A 17,516-nucleotide genomic window follows, 5' to 3' on the forward strand; every position below is an offset into this window, starting at 1 on the left:
ATGTGCAAGCAAACACACGCCAGGAGCTTTCCATCTCTCGGCTCCCCCGTGGCACGGGGCGAAGCGCGACTTCCACACCCGCCCGGCCCCGGGCCCGCGGGCGGGTTCGTGCCCCGACCCTCGCCGGTCGGGAGCGGGTTTTGCTGCAGAAGCGGAGCTGGTCTGAGAAGAGACACGAGCTCGCTCTCCTGCGAGCCCGACTGCGTTTTCCGCCGGCCCGCATACCCGCAGGCTCGCGGCGGGGCTCGGCGGCACCTCCCCGGGCCGGCGGGGGCCGCTGCCAGGCGCCTGCCCGCGGGAAACGGCGGCACCGGGCAGGGCCCGGGCCGCGGCTGCAGACCCGGGGGCGGGGCAGGATCGGGCCCCCGGGATGCCACCGGCGGCCGTAGGAGCCGCCGCCGACGGCGATGCAGGCGCGGGAGGGCCGGGGCGGGGCCGGGCGAGGCGTGCCCCGCCCACGACGGCCCCGGGGGGCGGGGCGCGGTGCATTGTGGGCCCGCCCCCGGCGGCAGGTGAGCGGGTCGGCGGGGATGCTGTAGCGCGGCGCGGCAGGTGCGTGCGGGGGTCGTGGCTGGTCCCGGGCGGGCGCCGAGGCTCGGGCTGTGCCCCGGGGCAGGTCCGTGCCGGTGCGGCGGTGCCGGGCAGGGTCGTGGGCCCCGCGCTGCGGCGGGGAGGCGCGCGGGTGCACTGATGCCCTGGCTGGGTCCTGCGCAGGCCCCGTGCCTCGGGCCCCCGGCCCAGGCGCTTTGCTCCGCGCCTGCAGCCGTGCACGCGTGGCGTGCTCACGTGCGTGCTGTGGGCCGTGTGGCGGGCCAGCAGGGGGCACTGCTGCGTTGAGCCGCCCACCCCCTGCGCCCACCACCTTCCCGCCCCGAGCGCCTCCCTGGGGCGCCTTGCATCCGGCCGACCTCCTCCCCGGAGCACACGGTAGCCTGGGGGCAACGTGCTGCCACCACCCTGAGAGGGGACTGTCTCGGCCCTGTGTCCTCGGGGAAACACAGGCCTAATGTCCTACGGGTGCTCGACCCAGTACAGGCGCTTGGGGCCCTTCCCCAAGTCGGGGGCCAAAAAGGAAACTCTCCCTCAGTCCGCAGACCTAAGGGGTCTCTTAGGCATAATTTAGACCCACCCCTCAGTAACTCTCCTATACCAGTCACAAAGGAGAACTGTATTGATTACAGGCAGGGGTAGGGTGAAAATGGGGTACAAGATAGAGCAATATCATAGAAATCCCACTGAGCAAAACAGTGTGGCTGAGGAGCCTTTTGATCACACATCTGAGTTACTGCCAGCTAGAGATCTACCCAGATCTCGAGTCACTTCCTCACAAGCGTCATCCCGAGGCTGGTGGAGATCCCCTCTGGAGGCAGGCCGTTCCTCGCTCCTGAGCTATGGGGGAGAGAGCGGTTTCAGATGGTCACGCTCCTCTGAGTCCCCCGCAGGGCTGCTGCCCCCTCCTCCTGGGCAGTCCTAGCTTATATAGCCCCTGTGACCTCATTCACCTGGTCCAGTGGAGGCCAGCTCCTGTTGGCTGTTGGCCAGCCAATTTGAAATACGTCCCTAGTTGCCGGGCAGACTCCAGCCCCCCAGGTAGATGCCCCCCACCCAGGTGGCTGATGCCAGTCACACAGGCAGAGGGAGCAGGTTTCCCCCTCCCTCAGGAATGCAGCCAGCTCAGGTTGCCTAAAGAGAGAGGGTAAGGGTGTGTCTCCTCTGCTGGGCCCATCCTCATCACATTGTCACAGCACAGAGATTTTGGGGAGAAACAAAGGTGGCTTCCTGCCACACTTCTCCCTCCCCTCCTTTAAAAGCTTAGACCCCTAGCTTTACAGAGCTATGGGTACAAGCGTGCTTTGTTTGGAAGTGTCGCCTTTCACACCTAAAGAGAAATTACACAACACATAATACTGATCCTAACAACAACACATGTAAAACATGATAGCACGTTCAGGAACTCCCCCGCCAGAGCTCTCTCAGGCGGGTCTGAGTCCACCTGACCCACGACCCAGAGTCCTTTCGCGACAGGGCATCTGCGACCACATTCTGGCTTCCCTTGATGTGTTCGACGGCAAAGTTGAACTCCTGAAGCTGCCGGGCCCATCGCTGCAGCTTGACATTGGTGTTTTGCGTCGTCTGCAACCACTGCAGTGGGGCATGGTCCGATAGGACGGTGAACTGCTGCCCCCATAGATAGGGCCTCAGCTTGTTCAGTGCCCAGACGATTGCCAAGCACGCCTTCTCGACAGACGACAGGTTCTGCTCCCAAGGGATTAACTTCCGGCTGAGGTACACCACGGGGGGCCGCGTCTCTTGGTGCTCTTGTAAGAGTACAGCTCCTAGTCCTGCGTCGGAGGCATCTGTGGCAATGTAGAAGGGTTTATCGTGGAGTGGTGCCTTCAGGATCAGTTGTTTGACTAAGGTCAAATGGTCAAATCAGTGGTTTGACCAGCCTTTAGGGTGTCAAATGCTTCTTGGCGCCTCTGCTTCTGGACCACTGGATCAGGGCTGCCCTTCTTGGTCAGCTCACGTAGGGGAGCTGCCATCGCTCCAAATCCTGAGACAAACCATCTGTAATATCCAGCCAGGCCAAGGAAGGCTCTGACTTGCTTCTTGGTTTGTGGAGGCAGCCAGTCTTTAATGGCCTTGATCTTGTCCTTACTTTTGCCTGTCTGCTGGCATGTCTTGCAAGGTCGGCAGTAGTCCGTCACATTCTGGGCAATTCTGGGCCAATAAAAGTTCACCTGCAGCCGCCGGTGGGTCTGGTCCCTGCCCATGTGACCAGCACACGGTAAATCATGAGCCATGGAAAGCAATCGTTGTCTGTATTTACGAGGTACTGTCATCTGGTGTTGGGGTTCCCAGGTTTCGGCATGGTTCTTTGGTACCCACAACCGATAGAGAAGTCCTTTATCCCAGACCACCTGTTCCCTCTTCTCTGGGGTGAACTCGGTCTCTTCTCCTGAACCATCTGCTGGAGGTCCTCCAAGCTGGGGTCCGCCAGAACCTCCTGCTTGAACTCCTCTCGCCTGGTCAGCAGGCAGTTTGGGTGCTCCTGCAGGGAGTGCAGCTTCCCCCTCAGAGACTTCTTTGGACTCCACCCTGAGAGTCTCGCCTCCCTCTGCCACTGACGGACTAGACTCCTCCCTGGGACTGTCACTTAACCTGCCCTTGGAATTGCTAGTTCCCTCAGGGACTGGTGTGCAATCACCTTCCACAGGGGCTTCTCCCACTGCAGCCAATGGTGTGACTGTGTCTTGGGGAGTTTCTAACCCTCCCCCTCTAGCCTTTCTGCTCTGTAGACAAGTCACCGCATTAATGTGGTAGGGCTCTAGCTCTAGGACCTGGTCCACCTCCTGGTGCAGGAGCTCTAGGTCAAGGATATCCTGTCCCACCAGGATGGGGACTGGAGCCCCTTCCAGCACCCCCATTTCTATGCACATCACGCAGCCTCTCCACTCGATGGGTGGACGGGTTACCTGTACCTCAGATGGTGGAGACCCCAGCCCTTGAATGGTAAGGGTCTTCCCTGGGATTATATCTGCAGGTGAAACAAGGCTGGCATTGATTAATGTCACGCTGGACCCCGTGTCCAGTTCCCCAATAAGGGTTCTCCCATTGACCGTTATCTTGGTCCTGTGGGGGGCCATCACCTCCCCTGGGTTTGTGATGCTGTAGCAACAGGCACGCCCCTCGGAGAGGCTTGGGTCTCCCCCTCACTGCTTACAGCTGTTGCATGTCTGACAGGCTTGGGTTTGTTGCCTAGCTTTGGGCAGTTGGGCTTGATGTGGCCCGGCTCCCTGCAGTTATAGCACCCCCTCTTTTCCGAATTGGGTGGTTTGGTCAACTCAGGGCCTCCTTACGCTCGGTCTCGGATGGCCCCTTTTCCTCTTTTGGACCTGGCCCTCCCTTCCCCGCTCTTTGGACCCCTTTGTGTTCCTTCCCAGAGTAGGGAGGCTTCTTGTCTGGCCCCTTACGATTTAGCAACAGCTGATCTGCAATTTCAGTGGCCTCATGGATGGTTTTGGGGGCCCTATTCTTGACTAGGGTTTTAATCTCCCTCAGACAGCAGTAGTAAAATTGGTCCAGTGCCATGAGATGGAAGTAATCCAGTCCTAACTTGAACCCTGAAGACACGGCCTTTTTAAAGGCATCATAGTCATCAGCTGCACCCAAGGGCAGGCTGTTCAGGACCACCGCCATGTCACCTTCTACCAGAGCAGCCGTGTGCATCATGAACTCTCCCTCGGGCACCTTCCGCCGTCGGGCTTGCCTTTCGAAGATGCTGAGGAAACGTCAGGACTGTCTCCGACTCAATAGCGAGAGAAGGCTGGGGAGTTGGGTTTGGGGTGTCCCCCAGGCGCTCACACAGGGCTCACATCTCCCCCGTTGGGCTGCAGACGGAGTACTTCTAGGTCGTGCTTGCGCCTGGCCTCTGCCTCTTGGCGCTGGTGCTCCCTCTCTCTCTCAGTGGTCATCCTCTTCACGCTGGGCCTCCATCTCCATCCTTTTCAACTCCAACTCATCCTTGCACTTGCTCTCTTGTTCCCGCTGCCACTCTTCAGCTTCTAGCCACATCTGGCACCTCCAGCGCTCCTCCGTAGGGGCTGATCCCTCAGAGGGCTCCAGAGTTGGCGTGGGGGGATGTGATTCTGGGGAAGGCTCAGGAGTTGGTGTGTGTGAAGGTGGCTCTGTGGCTGAGTCATTGTCACTCAGGAGTTTAATCAGCTCTTTCTTCTTTAGCCCTTTCTTCACTTGAAGGCCTCTCCCTTTCACCAGTTCTTTTAGTTTGGGCATGGTCATTTGGACATACTCATCTGCCATCCTGGCTATCTACACTATCCAGTCAACCCGGTGCCGAATTAGAAATTGTTTGCTCAAGGGATTTCAGTGACTCTATTCCTCTTCCCAAATTATGCCTCTAATACAGCAGGGTAGTCGTATCCCACGGTCACCACCATGTGTGATGGGCCAGTAGGGGGCGCTCCTGCGTTGAGCCGCCCACCTCCCTGCGCCCATCCGCCTGCCAGGCTGCGAGCGCCTCCCCGGGGCGCCTCATGTCCGGCCGACCCCTTCCCGGAGCACACTCGCTAGCCTGGGGCACCCCGAGAGGGGACTCTCTCGGCCCTGCATCCTCGGGGAAACACAGGCCTAATAGTCCTACGGGTGCTCGACCCAGTACAGGCGCTTGGGGCACTTCCCCAAGTCGGGGGCCAAAAAGGAAACTCTCCCTCAGTCCGCAGACCTAAGGGGTCTCTTAGGCATAATTTAGACCCACCCCTCAGTAACTCTCCTATACCAGTCACAAAGGAGAACTGTATTGATTACAGGCAGGGGTAGGGTGAAAATGGGGTACAAGATAGAGCAATATCATAGAAATCCCACTGAGCAAAACAGTGTGGCTGAGGAGCCTTTTGATCACACATCTGAGTTACTGCCAGCTAGATATCTACCCAGATCTCGAGTCACTTCCTCACAAGCGTCATCCCGAGGCTGGTGGAGATCCCCTCTGGAGGCAGGCCGTTCCTCGCTCCTGAGCTATGGGGGAGAGAGCGGTTTCAGATGGTCACGCTCCTCTGAGTCCCCCGCAGGGCTGCTGCCCCCTCCTCCTGGGCAGTCCTAGCTTATATAGCCCCTGTGACCTCATTCACCTGGTCCAGTGGAGGCCAGCTCCTGTTGGCTGTTGGCCAGCCAATTTGAAATACGTCCCTAGTTGCCGGGCAGACTCTAGCCCCCCAGGTAGATGCCCCCCACCCAGGTGGCTGATGCCAGTCACGTGGGCAGGGGGAGCAGGTTCCCCCCCTCCTCAGGGATGTAAAGAGAGGGTAAAGGTGTGTCTCCTGTGCTGGGCCCATCCTAACCACATTGTCACCAAGCAGAGATTTTGGGGAGAAACAAAGGTGGCTTCCTGCCACAGGCCGGCGAGTGCAGACGCGCTCCCTGGGCACCAGCTGACAGGACCAGTTCCCATGCTCCACCCTGCGCAGGGCAGGCTGGGGCCCGTCCGTGCCTCTGGCTGGGGCTGTGTCTGGTGCCGCCTGGGCCCTGGAGCTCCCACGCCCTGCCCGTGCCCATCCACGGGGACCTGCCAGTGCCTCTGTGTCCCTGCCCTGCTACCCCGGCCTGGTGCTGAGGGCTGTGTTGCTTCAGCAGGTGGGCAGGCAGGCGACACCATGTCGGTGGTGGCAGGGCTGGGCGAGGATGCTGGGGGCCGGCCAACAGCGGACGACATCGTGGCCGGCACGCGGCAGGTGGTGAAGGGGCTGGAAGCGCTGCGCAGCGAGAACTGTGCCATCCTGCTGCAGCTGCAGGGCAGCCTACACTGCGGCCCTGATGCCATACCTGGGGTGGAGCTGGAGTCCGAGCCTGCCAGGGACTGGGCCCTGGAGCTACTGGAGGAGAAACACGAGCTCGTCTGCAGGACCCTGGAGGGCATCGAGCTGGGGCTTGGGGAGGCACAGGTGTGGGGCTGCCAGGGCACAGGGGTAGGAGCTGGGGGGCCTTGGTGGTGCCCCAGCCCCAGCTGGGGGCTCAGGGGAGTCAGAGCTGGGGAGGGGCACGGCTGGCCCCACTGACCCCTGTCCCCACAGCTGCTGCTGGCGCTGTCGTCCCATGTCGGGGCGCTGGAGGCGGAGAAGCAGAAGCTGCGGGCTCAGGCCAAGCGGCTGGGCCAGGAGAACCAGTGGCTGCGGGAGGAGCTGGCGGGCACCCAGCAGCGCCTGCAGCAGAGCCAGGAGGCCGTGGCCCAGCTGGAGGAGGAGAAGCGGCACCTCGAGTTCCTGAACCAGCTCAAGCAGTACGAGGCCCGCGATGAGCTGGTGAGAGCGCTGGGACCCGCCCATGCCCCGAACCCCACGCAGGTGGGGACCTGGCCGCCCCGTCCCGGTGCCGGAGCTCAGGGGCACAGGGCAGCCCGCTGGGGCAGGTCCATGGGGAGGCCCCCGCTGCTTCACGGCCCCACTGTGCCCCCAGCTGGAGAAGGACGAGGCACCGGAGCGGGACGATGGGCTGAGCGGGCTCTTCACAGGCGATGAGGAAACGCGGCCGGGTGCGTGCGGGCGGCTGGCACGGGGGCTCAAGCTGGGTGGGGGCAGGGCTGGGGGGAGGTGGGGCAGGGCAGGGCTCCCCACCTACCCTGCCCCAGCCCCAGCCCCACCCCCACCCCCACCCTTGGCTATTGGCTGGGGGCGCGGGGAGCAACTTCCTCCAGCTGATGCCTGTCACCCCCCAGACGGTGTGGCGGGGAGCGCGGCCCAGCCAGGTGGTTACGAGATTCCGGCACGGCTGCGGACGCTGCACAACCTGGTGATCCAGTACGCAGCCCAGGGTCGCTATGAGGTGGCTGTGCCTCTCTGCAAGCAGGCGCTGGAGGACCTGGAGAAGAGCTCGGGCCACAACCACCCTGATGTGGCCACCATGCTCAACATCCTGGCCCTCGTCTACCGGTGAGGCCCCCCCAGCTAGCATATGGGACCCCCAACTGGACACCCCTGGGCGTGCGGGACCCCAGCCAGCATGCCCTGGGACACAGCTCTGCCTGTCTGCCAGGGACCAGAACAAGTACAAGGAGGCCACGGAGCTGCTCAATGATGCGCTGGACATCCGGGAGCAGACCCTGGGCGCCGAGCACCCGGCCGTGAGCGGGGCAGGGGAAGGGGTTCCCTGCGAGGGGCATCAGGGCCTGACCCCCAGCCCCAAGTCCAGCCCCAAGGAGAGGGGTCAGGGCTGGGCACCAGCGCGTGCCAAGGGGAGGTGCCTTGGCCCTGCCCGCTCCCCATGGGACTGGAGTACCCCCCCCCCCGGCTCCTGCCCCCGCCCTGCATGGGGCTGAGCAGATGGGGTGGGGGGTGGGCATAGAGCTGGGCTCTGAGCCCCCTCTCCCCCGCAGGTGGCCGCCACGCTGAACAACCTGGCAGTGCTGTATGGCAAGCGCGGCCGGTACAAGGAGGCTGAGCCGCTGTGCCAGCGGGCACTGCAGATCCGTGAGAAGGTGCTGCCCGCCAACCTGTGCCCCCCTCCCCCCCCCCGGCGCTGTGCAGGACAGAGCCTGATTCTCCCCCCGGCAGGTCCTGGGCACCGACCACCCCGATGTGGCCAAGCAGCTCAACAACCTGGCACTGCTGTGCCAGAACCAGGGCAAGTTCGCAGCAGTGGAGCAGTACTACGCCCGGGCCCTGCGCATCTACCAGGCCCGACTCGGCCCGCGTGACCCCAGCGTGGCCAAGACCAAGAACAACCTGGTGACTGGGCTGGGCTGGGGCGGGGTGGGGGGGGGTAGCACCAGTGCAGATGGGTTAATGGTGGGGGGAGGGGGTTGCTCTGGCACGCAGAGGATTAAGGGGCAGTCTTGCCCCCGCCCCAGGCCTCCTCATACCTGAAGCAGGGCAAGTACCGGGAGGCAGAGGAGCTGTACAAGGAGATCCTGACCTGCCACAACCAGGACCTGATGCCCGTGCAGGATGGTGAGCCTGCGGGGCTAGGCTGGTACCACCTTGCTCGGCTGCGGCCCCCCCCCCCCCCAGGATCTCTCTCACTCTCGTCCCCCCAGGTGGCGGCCCCGCAGCGCAGAGTGGCACCATGCCCCACAGCCAGGTAGGTGTGGGCCCGGGATGGGGGCCGGGGGTGCTGAATGCCCCCCTGGGGCCAGCAGCTGAGCTGTATCTTGCAGGCTGGCGGCAGCCTGCGGCGCAGCAGCTCCTTCTCCAAGCTGCGGGAGTCCATCCGGCGCGGCAGCGAGAAGCTTGTCTCCCGGCTCCGGGGCGAGAACACGCGGGGCGCCCCCCCCAACCCTGGGTGAGCCCTGCCCCCCCAAACTCTGCGTGAGCCTCAGTTCCAGCCCCGCTGCCTGCCCCTGCCCTGGGCGAACCCTGGCCCCGTGCTCCAATCTCCTCACCAACAGTTGCCCACTACTTGTTTGTGCCCCAGTCTGTTATGGGGGAGGGGGGTGAGACCCCATAGCCACCTTGCACTGCTCTCACGGTCCCGCTCTCCCCCAGGCTGAAACGTGCCAGCTCCCTGAGCGTCCTGCATGTTGGGGAGAGGCCAGCGGCCCCTGTGCTGTCCCTCCTGGTGAGTGACCCCCCACATCCTAGCTGGCCCCCCCAGCTTTGCACAGACTGGTGCCCCACAACATGCCCTGATGCCCTCCTTCCTACAGGCCACCAGCCACAGCCTGCCCGAGAGCCGGGTGCTCAGCTCTAGCACCCAAACCCTTGCACCCAGCAGCTCCCTGCCCAGTGCCAGCTAGGACCCACCTAAGGAACCGAATCCAGAATCTGCATTGGGCCCGCTGGCTCCGGCCCAGCTGCAGCCACCCCAACCGCACCGGGCCCTGCTGCTCCATGCCAGCCACTGTAGCAAGAGTCGCTCTCTCAGGAAGGTCCTGCCCCAGCCGGGCACAAAGCATCTGCTGTCTTAACCAGCTGCAGCCTAGCCGTCCATCTAGCCGTCCTGTATTTATTCTATTTATAGCACCTAGCAAGGCCAGCGCGGCCACGCAATAAATGCATCGGTGGCTGCTGGTCTCGCGTCTATGTGTGCAGGGCGTCAGCAGGGTACAGAGCAAGGCAGCAGCCCAGGTACAAACCACCTCTTTATTGCCAGCCCAGACTGCCCCCGTCCAGTCCAGTCCAAGCACCAGCCCTGCCTGCAGGGCACCTGGCACCCATGGGCCTTGGCAGGGCTCAGGCCTGATGCGCAATCTCCTCGACACGGCGCAGAGTCTCCTCAGACTGCAGCTGCTCCAGTGTCAGCAGGGACAGGCCAAGCTGGTCCTCCTGCGGCAGGGAGAGGGGGTGAAAGGCGGGACTGGGGCTGGCACTGGGACCGGAGCAGGTGGGAGGGCAGGACCAACCTTATGAAAGGGCTGGGCCATCTGGCGCAGGAAGTACTTGGCCACCTGCACGGCCTCATCCACTGTTAGGTTGAGGTTGGCATCAGTGATGTGCTCCTGGATCCAGCGTGGCAGCTTCCCCCGCTTGTCAGCCCGGGCATAGCGCTGCCAGGGGCGAAGCAGTCAGGGAGTGCCAGGGGAGCCATCGTTAGGCTCCTCTGGACCCTAGGCTGTGCAGGGTGGGAACGTCCATCCATCCATCCCCCCCCTCCCCGAGATGCACCACCCATAGTACCTTGTCGGCAAAGACCATGAGGCCGTAGTCGGTCTTGCCGCGGATGGCCCGGCCCACACACTGGGCCGCGTGCCGCATGGCATCGAAGGTCAGAAAGTCATTTTCCCGGATCTGGAACTGGTCCCGCAGGTATTCCAGCCGTGCCTGCCGGGGTGCGGGGAACATTGCACGGGGACAAGGGAGGTCCCCCCGCACGAGGGGGCATGGACCCATGCCCGGTGGGTCCTGGCCATGCCCAGGCCCTGCTGCTCCCACCCCATGGCCATGCCTGCCTGCCACCCCCACCCCATACCCCAGCAGACAGGGCAGGTTGGCAAGACCCAGTGGGCTCACCTTGAGGATGCGGCTCTGGGTGTAGACGTAGGGCACCCCAAACATGACAACGGCACGGCCGTAGTGGTGCACTGCCAGCAGAGTGGGCAGTCAGCATCACCCTAGGATTATCCCCTAACACTGGTCCCCCAACCTGAGCCTGGTGCATGCTGGGAAAGGCTAGGAGTGGAGAGCTATGGTGGGGGTTACACAGGCACGGAGGTGGGGGTGGGGGTGGGGATACCGCTGCTCCCTGCAGGTCTAGGGACAGGCACTGCCCCCAAGGCGTGAGCAGGGCCGAGGGCCAAGGACTGGGCTGAAGGACGCTGCCAAATGCAGCACACTGCCACTGCCCCTCTTCGAGCTTGCATTGAACACAGGCTCATCAGACAGCGTGCCCCCTATCCGGGTGCCCGAGAGTGCTCCATATTCCGCAGAGACTCACCGAAGTCGATACCCTCAGACACCTTGCCCCTGGCCACAGAAAGCAGGATGGCCCCGCGCCCATTCTCGCAGGCCTGCACACACATAGGATCACGCCAAGCTCATGGGCCCCCCACAACAGCCAGAAGGTCCCCGCCCCACCACGTGGAGCCAGCCCAAGGCACAGCCATTCAGGGAACCATGCGCCAGCACACCCCAGAGATGGCTGCAGGGCAGCCCCCGGGCCCTTCAGCAGCACGAGGGAGGGGTCACAGGCTGCTGGCCTGGCAGGACAAGAACCCCTGGCCCTACACCCACCTCCTGGTACTTCTCCAGTGCCATGCTGGTCTCGGCCCCGTCCTGTGTCTCAATGAAAATCAGCTTGTTCCGCTGGATGTTCTCTAGGATGCCCTGGGTTGAGGAAGAGGCAGAGAGGGGCTTGGCAGGAGCCACTGGCAGCAGCAGGGCAGGGACAGCTCTATCCCACCCGTCACCTGTTGGCTTTAGACTCAGAAGTGAGCCCAGGCAGGGGGTGCCAGAAACACAGCCAAGCGGACAGTGGGACATGGCTTGGTGCTGCCTGGTGTTGAGGCACAGGAGCCGTGAGGGCACTCAGGACAGGGCACCCTTGCTGGGAGGCCATGGGGAGGACTGAGCTTGGACTCTGGGCTTCTGAGCTCAAGGTCTGCAGCCCCTGGCCGATGCACACATACCTGCTCGTACCACGAGGCCACGATGTTCTCCATGTATTGGTAGCTAGTGAAGAAGGCCACAATGCCATCGGGCACAATAGCTGATAGCTCCAGCAGCAGGTTGCCATAGTTGCGGATGACGGCTGCAGGCATGTGTGGGATCAGGGCCGTGGCCAAGGAACTGAACCCCCCAGTTCTGGAAACCCCAAAGGTAATGAACAAGGGCAGGGTAGGCCTACAGCAGGGATCCCCAGGGCGCCCCATCCACAAGTTCTCAGGAACAGGACCCTGTCAGGTGGCCACGCCAGCCCCGCAGCCCCAAGACCCCAAATCTGCAGGGCAAGGAAGGCTAAGGGGACAGGAGTGAGCACCTTCCTTCCTCCCCCAGCAGGTCTTGCCCGCCCCACCCCAACCTACCGATGTCCTCGCGGGTCTCGAACTTGGAGCTGATGGCCACCTGGTCGTTGCCACGCCCCACGATCTATAGGCAGGAGGGAGGGTGTTCACAGGGTGGGTCCCCAGTGCAAGGCCCAAATGGGCAACCATGGCCCAGCTTCCAACCCGCAGCACCCATGCACTCACCATGGGGCAGAGACAGGTCCTAGCCAGCGTCATGGTAAAGGTGGCCATGGTGACAGGGCGGAAATCCAGGATCTTTGGGTAGATGTCCAGTGGAGACAGCGTCTGAGGGAAGCCAGCTGGGCTTGAGTGGTGGGGCCTGCAGCCTACCCCCTCCCAGGCCCTGCCCCTGCCTTGGGGAGAGAGGCCTGCCCCAGGCCCTGGTGCTGAGCAGCGAGCTCTGCTCCCAGGAGCTGCCCACGGTTCCCACTCACCCCTGAGGTGATGATGACCGACTGGAAGCGCTCAAAGACGGGCTTGATGGCAATGGAGGCATCCATGCAGCTGGAGGGAACAGGACATATATCAGTGGCGGTGGGAGCACCACTAGGCCAGGGCCCCCTGTGCACCCCAGGTCCCACTCACCTGAAGTGCAAGACAGGGTTGGCGATGGTAGGTGTCCGGTCATCAAAGGGCTCAATAAGAATGGTGAAGCCTGGAGGGGAGATGAAGCCCAGGGATGGCGTCAGCCCTGGCCACACCAAGAGCATTTCTGTGGCTCACAGATGCCTGGCAAGGGGCTGTAGCCCCCTCTGCCAGCAGGGGACAGGGGCCTGTGCCCCATTCCCCCCAGGCCTGAGCTGCCAGCCCATGAAGGCACCCGCACCTGGGGCTCCTTCATGGCCTCCCACCCCCCTTGGCCAGCAGCTGCCAGGGAAGGGCTCGTTGGCTCAGGTCAGCAGCCCTCAGCTCCATGGCTGATGGGAACCCCAACATGGCCAGCACGAGGGAAGGGAGAGAAGAGCTGAGCTATATGGGCATAAGCCCAGGTGGAGCAAGGAGCACTTCGGGGCAGATTCTCCTGCACCCCACAGGGCCCTGGTGCATGGGGTGGGTGGGTGGACCAGGGCTGGGCCAGGGCCAGGAAGCCAGGCCCCAATCCCTGTGGATGCCATGCAAGAGAACATAAGGCCCAGGCTGCCCGTGGGGTCCTGGGCTGCAGGCACCAGCCCTCACCACATGGCCAAGCCGCTTAGAGCTAATGGGATCGGGGCCCTGGGCTGGGCTTAGGGGATTTGTGCTGTATTTATAGCTCCTATGACTTCAGAGCTGTCATCGGCCGCCTGGGGTGCACACGTGGCTCCTCCCCCAGGGTCACAGGTGCAAGGCTGGTGGGGGTGCTAGCTGGCTCCTGGGTCCACATTCCAGGGGCAGAACGGCTCTTGTGGGCCACTGGGCACCACCCCAGGCAGAAAATCCACCAAGGCCCTGAGAACAGTGTCAGTGATTTGGTGGGTGGGAACGACAGCTCAGCGTTCACCTCTACCCCGGACTCCGGATAGCGGGGGGGCGCAGGCACCTGAGCTCGTACCCTTGGAGTAGGTGCTGACAAGGGTGGCGAAGTTGGTGATGAGCGTGAGAGGCGAGAAGTCGGCGATGTCTACGATCTCTAGGGTGCGCAGCAGGGAGCGCAGCCGCTCCGCGCAGAACCTGCAGGGGGACAGGGCCCGGGGATCCCCTGCATTACCCACAGGGACAGAGCTGCGGTTGAACCCCTGGGCTGGCACATGCTCCTCTACACAGGTGCTGGGCTGGGAGAAGCCGAGACAGGTGACCCCCACCCCCAGCCATGGGACCTGTTCCAGGACACAGGCAGGGCCAAGCTGCACCAGCACCAGGCAGGGCCCTGGGGGCCAGGGAGGCCATAGGCCAGGGGCTAGGATCTCACCGGAGAGGCTTGCGCTCAATGCAGACTTTTTCGTGCATGTCCTTGAGAAAAGCAGGGGGGCTCTCCTGCACCACATGCTGTGCCCGCAGCCGTGCCTTCAGGTACTCCAGGAGACGCCGCAGGAAGCCCACAAAGTGCTCCGCTGTCCGGATGGTCCCAGGCACCGCCTCTGCTGGGGGCAGCACTGGGTGAGTCTGGGAGAGGGAGCCGGGCCTCTGGCAGCTCCTCCCCATGGCCCAGGGGGTGACCACCTTTCCTTGTACAACCAGGGCAAGGATTCAACCAGCCCAGGGTGAGGCCGGATCCATGCCCAGTCAGTTCCAGCTGTGCCAGGCTGTGCAGGGCCCGTGTCCTCCCGGCCCCTCAGCCCAACCCCTGCAGCTCCCACCCTGGAGAATCTCGTCGGGCAGCACAGGGTTGGCCAGGTAGACGTCAGTCTCGCGGGCGATGCTGGCTTCCCTGAGCCCCTCCACCAGGCGCCGGTACTCATCTCGCAGCTTCTGTGCATCCGTCTCCTTGATCCTGGGGAGCAGAGGTAGTCTGAGGCTTGGCCAGGCCAGGGGCTGGGAAGGGAGGGGGCGACATGAGGCCAGGGGGCACTCACCTGTGGATAGTGCTCTGGAGTGTGGTCATGTTGGCTTGGCACCGGTCCAGCGTGCGGCGCGTGATGTTCACACCCATGGAATCAATGCAAACGTTGTCTGTAGGGAAGGCAGGCATGTAGGTGGGTGGGCTGGGGAAGAAGAGGAATGAGACCCCCGACTAGGCCAGAGGCTGCCACAGAACCCCATGTGTGTATTGGGGGGGGAGAGAAGATGACAAGGAAATATATCAGTTAGAAAATGACACTGTCAGTAAAAAAAGCGCAGACTGCCAGTAAAGAAAAAACTGGTTGGGGGGGCAGCCATATCAGCCCAACACTGGCTCCTGGGGCAGGGCAGCAAGCCCCAAAGGGCTAAGTGCTGGCTTGGAGCTCCTGGAGTCTCAGGCCATGTTTCTGGAGCAGGAAGCAGAGATTCAGCCTCTGCCTGGGTGTTGATGAAAAGGGGAGTCTGGGAACTGGGGGTGGGGGTGGGGGTGCACAATGACCATGCAACAACCTGGCACCATCTAGCAAGCAGCCTCCCCTCCCCAACCCCGCCAGGGCTGGCCCAGTCTTGCTCCCCAGATACCGATGTTATGAGCCTCATCAAAGACGACCACAGACTTCTTGGCCAGCTCCTTGGAGACCAGGTCAGCGATCTTGGGGTCCAGCAGGTAGTGGTAGCTGTACACCACGATGTTGGCATGGAGGATCTGTGTCAGGGCACCAAGGATTAACATATCCAGGGAAGGTTCCCCTCCTCTCCTCTCCCTCCCCCAAGGCTCTGCAGGGAGGAGACATGGAGAAGGCCAGCCCAGCTCTGCTCCCAGGGCTCTGCAGACCAGGCCAGAGCACAGCCCCATGGCCCTGCCTAGCCTGGTACCCCCCTGCGTTGCCAACTGTCAACAGCTATGGGGCGGAGGGGGAAGGGGCCAATGGGGGTACTGTTGGGGCAGCACCATGTGGGCTGGGGTGGGGGGCAGAAGAGTGAGAGGGAGCAAAGGACCCAACAGAGAGGGGAGCACTATAACCGTGGCTGCAGGCACGGGGCAGCCAATCCCAAAGTTTCTTTCTCTCTTGTTAATCTGCATGTGCTTTTACTGACAGGCCAACCTGTTACTAGTGTTGGTGCCTAGCCCCATGGGTGAACCATGCCCTTGTCAAGGGCCTGCAGAGCCATGCAGCAGAACTACATCCATGCGTTGTGCATTGGTAAAAGTCAGGTTGGCAGTAAAAAAAGTTTAAAGATTGTCAGCTAAAATCCCTCTCTTGGGCTGGCAACCTAGGGCCTCCCTTCAAGGGCAGGGCCTGGCTGCCCAGGAGCCTCCACCTTGGGTACAAATAGGCCTGATCCTGAGAGTGGCAACAGACAGCTCAGGGTCACTCCTCCAAGCCCCAGGAAGGCCCTGCGTGAGGGGCATGATTGGATCCAGCAGCCAGGAAGAACCAGCTGCCACCCCAGGCCCCAGCCTGCCTCCCTCCCACTCTGCCCCACATGGCGATGAAGGAGGCCTCCTGTACCGAGTAGCGGGCAAGGAAGTAGGGGCACCAGCCCTTCTGCCGCCCGTAGCCCTTGAGGTCATCCAGGTTGTAGACACCGTAGGGCAGCGGTGTCTGGCGCCCATGCGTATCAAACTCCTGGGGGAAAATGAAGCCTGTTGACCCAGCCCAGGGCTCCCCCACTACACCTCCAGCCCAGGGCCCACAGCAGCTCCCTGCCTGGTCCCGATCCTGCAGCTCCCCCAGCACAAGTGTGGGAGTGGGCCCGCAGCCCGCTCACCATGGGCGCCTCGTACCTCGTAGAAGCGGCAGGTGGGCGTGGTGGCGTCCTGCTGATGCTGTGCCCGCACGTACGACGCCGTCAGGCTCAGGCACTTGCCATCCACTTCCTTCCCGAAGCGCAGTAAGCTCACCTGCCGGCAGGCCCCGTTATGCCCCGCCATAGCCACCGGGTGCCCCAGCTCCCACGGTGTCCCTCACTCCTGCCCCCCCCCACAACTCTGCTGGTGCCTCAACTACCCCAAGTCGTGCAGCCCCAGCCTGCGTGCGATTCTCCGCTCCCTGCACGCGCCTGGGGCTGCCACTGAAGGACAGGGGGGAATGACCTGGGTGCGGGAAAGGGACCTGGGCTCAGCGCTGAACCCGAGGCTGGATGGGGACTGGGGGGTCAGCCCCCGGCTCTACCCCTCGGCCAGCCACGTGCCGAGACCAAGCGCCTCGTGGCATCACCTCCGGGTGGACACACAGGTTCTTCCTGGAGCTCAGCGCCAGGCCCAGGAAAGGCAGCTTCTCCCCTGTCTGCTTCTCGTAGAAATCCAGCAGCTTCCGCAGCTCCTCAATCACCTGCCGCGGGCACCGCACAGTGAGCGCAGCCCGCCCCCGGGACCACCCCATGCCCCTGCGCACCGCCGCCAGCCCCAGCCCGGCCGTCACCTTCTCGATCTCGGGCACCGTCCGTGAGCAGTAGATCAGCTTGGTCACGTCCAGCGGGTGTGCCTGCGGAGGGCGGGATCAGGCTGCGGCCGGGACCAATGGATCCCCCATCCCCCGCCCCCCGGTCCGGCCCCGCTCACCCGCTGATAGGCCAGGATGAGCGACAGGAGCGAGATGGTCTTGCCGGTGCCCGAGGGCATCTCCAGCACGCCGTGGCCCTGCGGGAGCACAGGGTCAGCGGGGGCAGGGCCGCAGCGCCCGCGGCCCCGGCACCAAGGAGCCCCCGAGCAGGCAGCGGCCCCGCACCTTGGCGTCCAGCGTGCGCTTCAGCTCCAGCATGTAGGAAAACTGCTCGGGATAGATGTAGTCGTAGGGGAACAGGACCAGCAGCCCCTCCACGTTCAGCCTGCGGGGGGCGGCGGGCCGGGCTCAGGGGCGCCCACCAAGCCCGAGGACCCCGCCCCCCGGCGCCCCCGCGCCCGCCGCACTAACTTCATGGTTGCTCCCGGCTCGGCGCCCCGCGCAGCCCGGCGGCGCCCCGCCCCCTCTCGCCCCATTGGCTCCTCGCCGGTTCTCACCTCGGTCCGCCCAGAGGCGCCGGCCACTCACTGGGAGAGACGGGGGCAGGGCCGGGGCAGCAGGGTAGGGCGGCGCGAGTTTGG

General features: G+C 63.4%; 2 protein-coding genes across 5 annotated transcripts; one reads left to right on the forward strand and one right to left on the reverse strand.

Annotated features, from left to right (window-relative positions):
• Positions 1–405: 405 nt before the first annotated feature.
• On the forward strand, positions 406–9,492 carry KLC3 (kinesin light chain 3). Of its 3 annotated transcripts, none has more exons than XM_090056160.1 (13): positions 406–512; positions 6,151–6,458; positions 6,588–6,815; positions 6,970–7,045; positions 7,229–7,442; positions 7,546–7,633; positions 7,886–7,987; positions 8,064–8,237; positions 8,360–8,459; positions 8,546–8,589; positions 8,666–8,790; positions 8,994–9,066; positions 9,155–9,492. In XM_090056160.1, exons 2-13 carry the CDS (start codon positions 6,171–6,173, stop codon positions 9,242–9,244), a joined length of 1,602 nt encoding a protein of 533 aa, XP_089912286.1. In that variant the 5' UTR covers positions 406–512; positions 6,151–6,170; the 3' UTR covers positions 9,245–9,492. The 3 variants fall into 3 exon arrangements, with proteins under 3 accessions (XP_089912286.1, XP_089912285.1, XP_089912284.1); XM_090056159.1 differs by having other exon boundaries at positions 497–552; positions 6,148–6,458; XM_090056158.1 differs by having other exon boundaries at positions 503–552.
• Positions 9,493–9,571: 79 nt separating this feature from the next.
• Positions 9,572–17,404, reverse strand: ERCC2 (ERCC excision repair 2, TFIIH core complex helicase subunit). Of its 2 annotated transcripts, none has more exons than XM_090056092.1 (23): positions 17,347–17,404; positions 17,161–17,260; positions 16,995–17,072; positions 16,855–16,917; positions 16,651–16,764; positions 16,218–16,334; positions 15,943–16,059; positions 15,011–15,134; positions 14,443–14,539; positions 14,227–14,360; positions 13,839–14,007; positions 13,482–13,600; positions 12,536–12,605; positions 12,385–12,454; positions 12,134–12,235; positions 11,969–12,032; positions 11,573–11,694; positions 11,178–11,270; positions 10,882–10,954; positions 10,458–10,528; positions 10,125–10,268; positions 9,851–9,994; positions 9,572–9,773 (listed from the first exon to the last, which is right to left on the reverse strand). In XM_090056092.1, the coding sequence occupies exons 1-23, from the start codon at positions 17,349–17,351 to the stop codon at positions 9,681–9,683; spliced, it is 2,283 nt and encodes a 760-aa protein (XP_089912218.1). In that variant the 5' UTR covers positions 17,352–17,404; the 3' UTR covers positions 9,572–9,680. The 2 variants fall into 2 exon arrangements, with proteins under 2 accessions (XP_089912218.1, XP_089912217.1); XM_090056091.1 differs by having other exon boundaries at positions 13,839–14,010.
• Between the last annotated feature and the right edge of the window lie 112 nt (positions 17,405–17,516).

Source organism: Crocodylus siamensis, chromosome 6, assembly GCF_052110815.1.
Source record: "Crocodylus siamensis isolate JL-2025a chromosome 6, ASM5211081v1, whole genome shotgun sequence".
Taxonomy (NCBI): Eukaryota; Metazoa; Chordata; order Crocodylia; family Crocodylidae; genus Crocodylus; species Crocodylus siamensis.

Coding starts and splice junctions, on each gene's coding strand:
- ERCC2 (XM_090056091.1), bottom strand. Junction 12,606..13,481: donor TGTCAGCACCTACTCCAAGG/GTACGAGCTCAG, acceptor TCTCCCCTCCAG/GCTTCACCATTCTTATTGAG. Junction 12,236..12,384: donor CGGTCATCATCACCTCAGGG/GTGAGTGGGAAC, acceptor GGCTTCCCTCAG/ACGCTGTCTCCACTGGACAT.
- KLC3 (XM_090056160.1), top strand. CDS start 6,171: ATGTCGGTGGTGGCAGGGCTGGGCGAGGATGCTGGGGGCCGGCCAACA. Junction 7,443..7,545: donor ATCCTGGCCCTCGTCTACCG/GTGAGGCCCCCC, acceptor CCTGTCTGCCAG/GGACCAGAACAAGTACAAGG. Junction 9,067..9,154: donor CCCCTGTGCTGTCCCTCCTG/GTGAGTGACCCC, acceptor TCCTTCCTACAG/GCCACCAGCCACAGCCTGCC.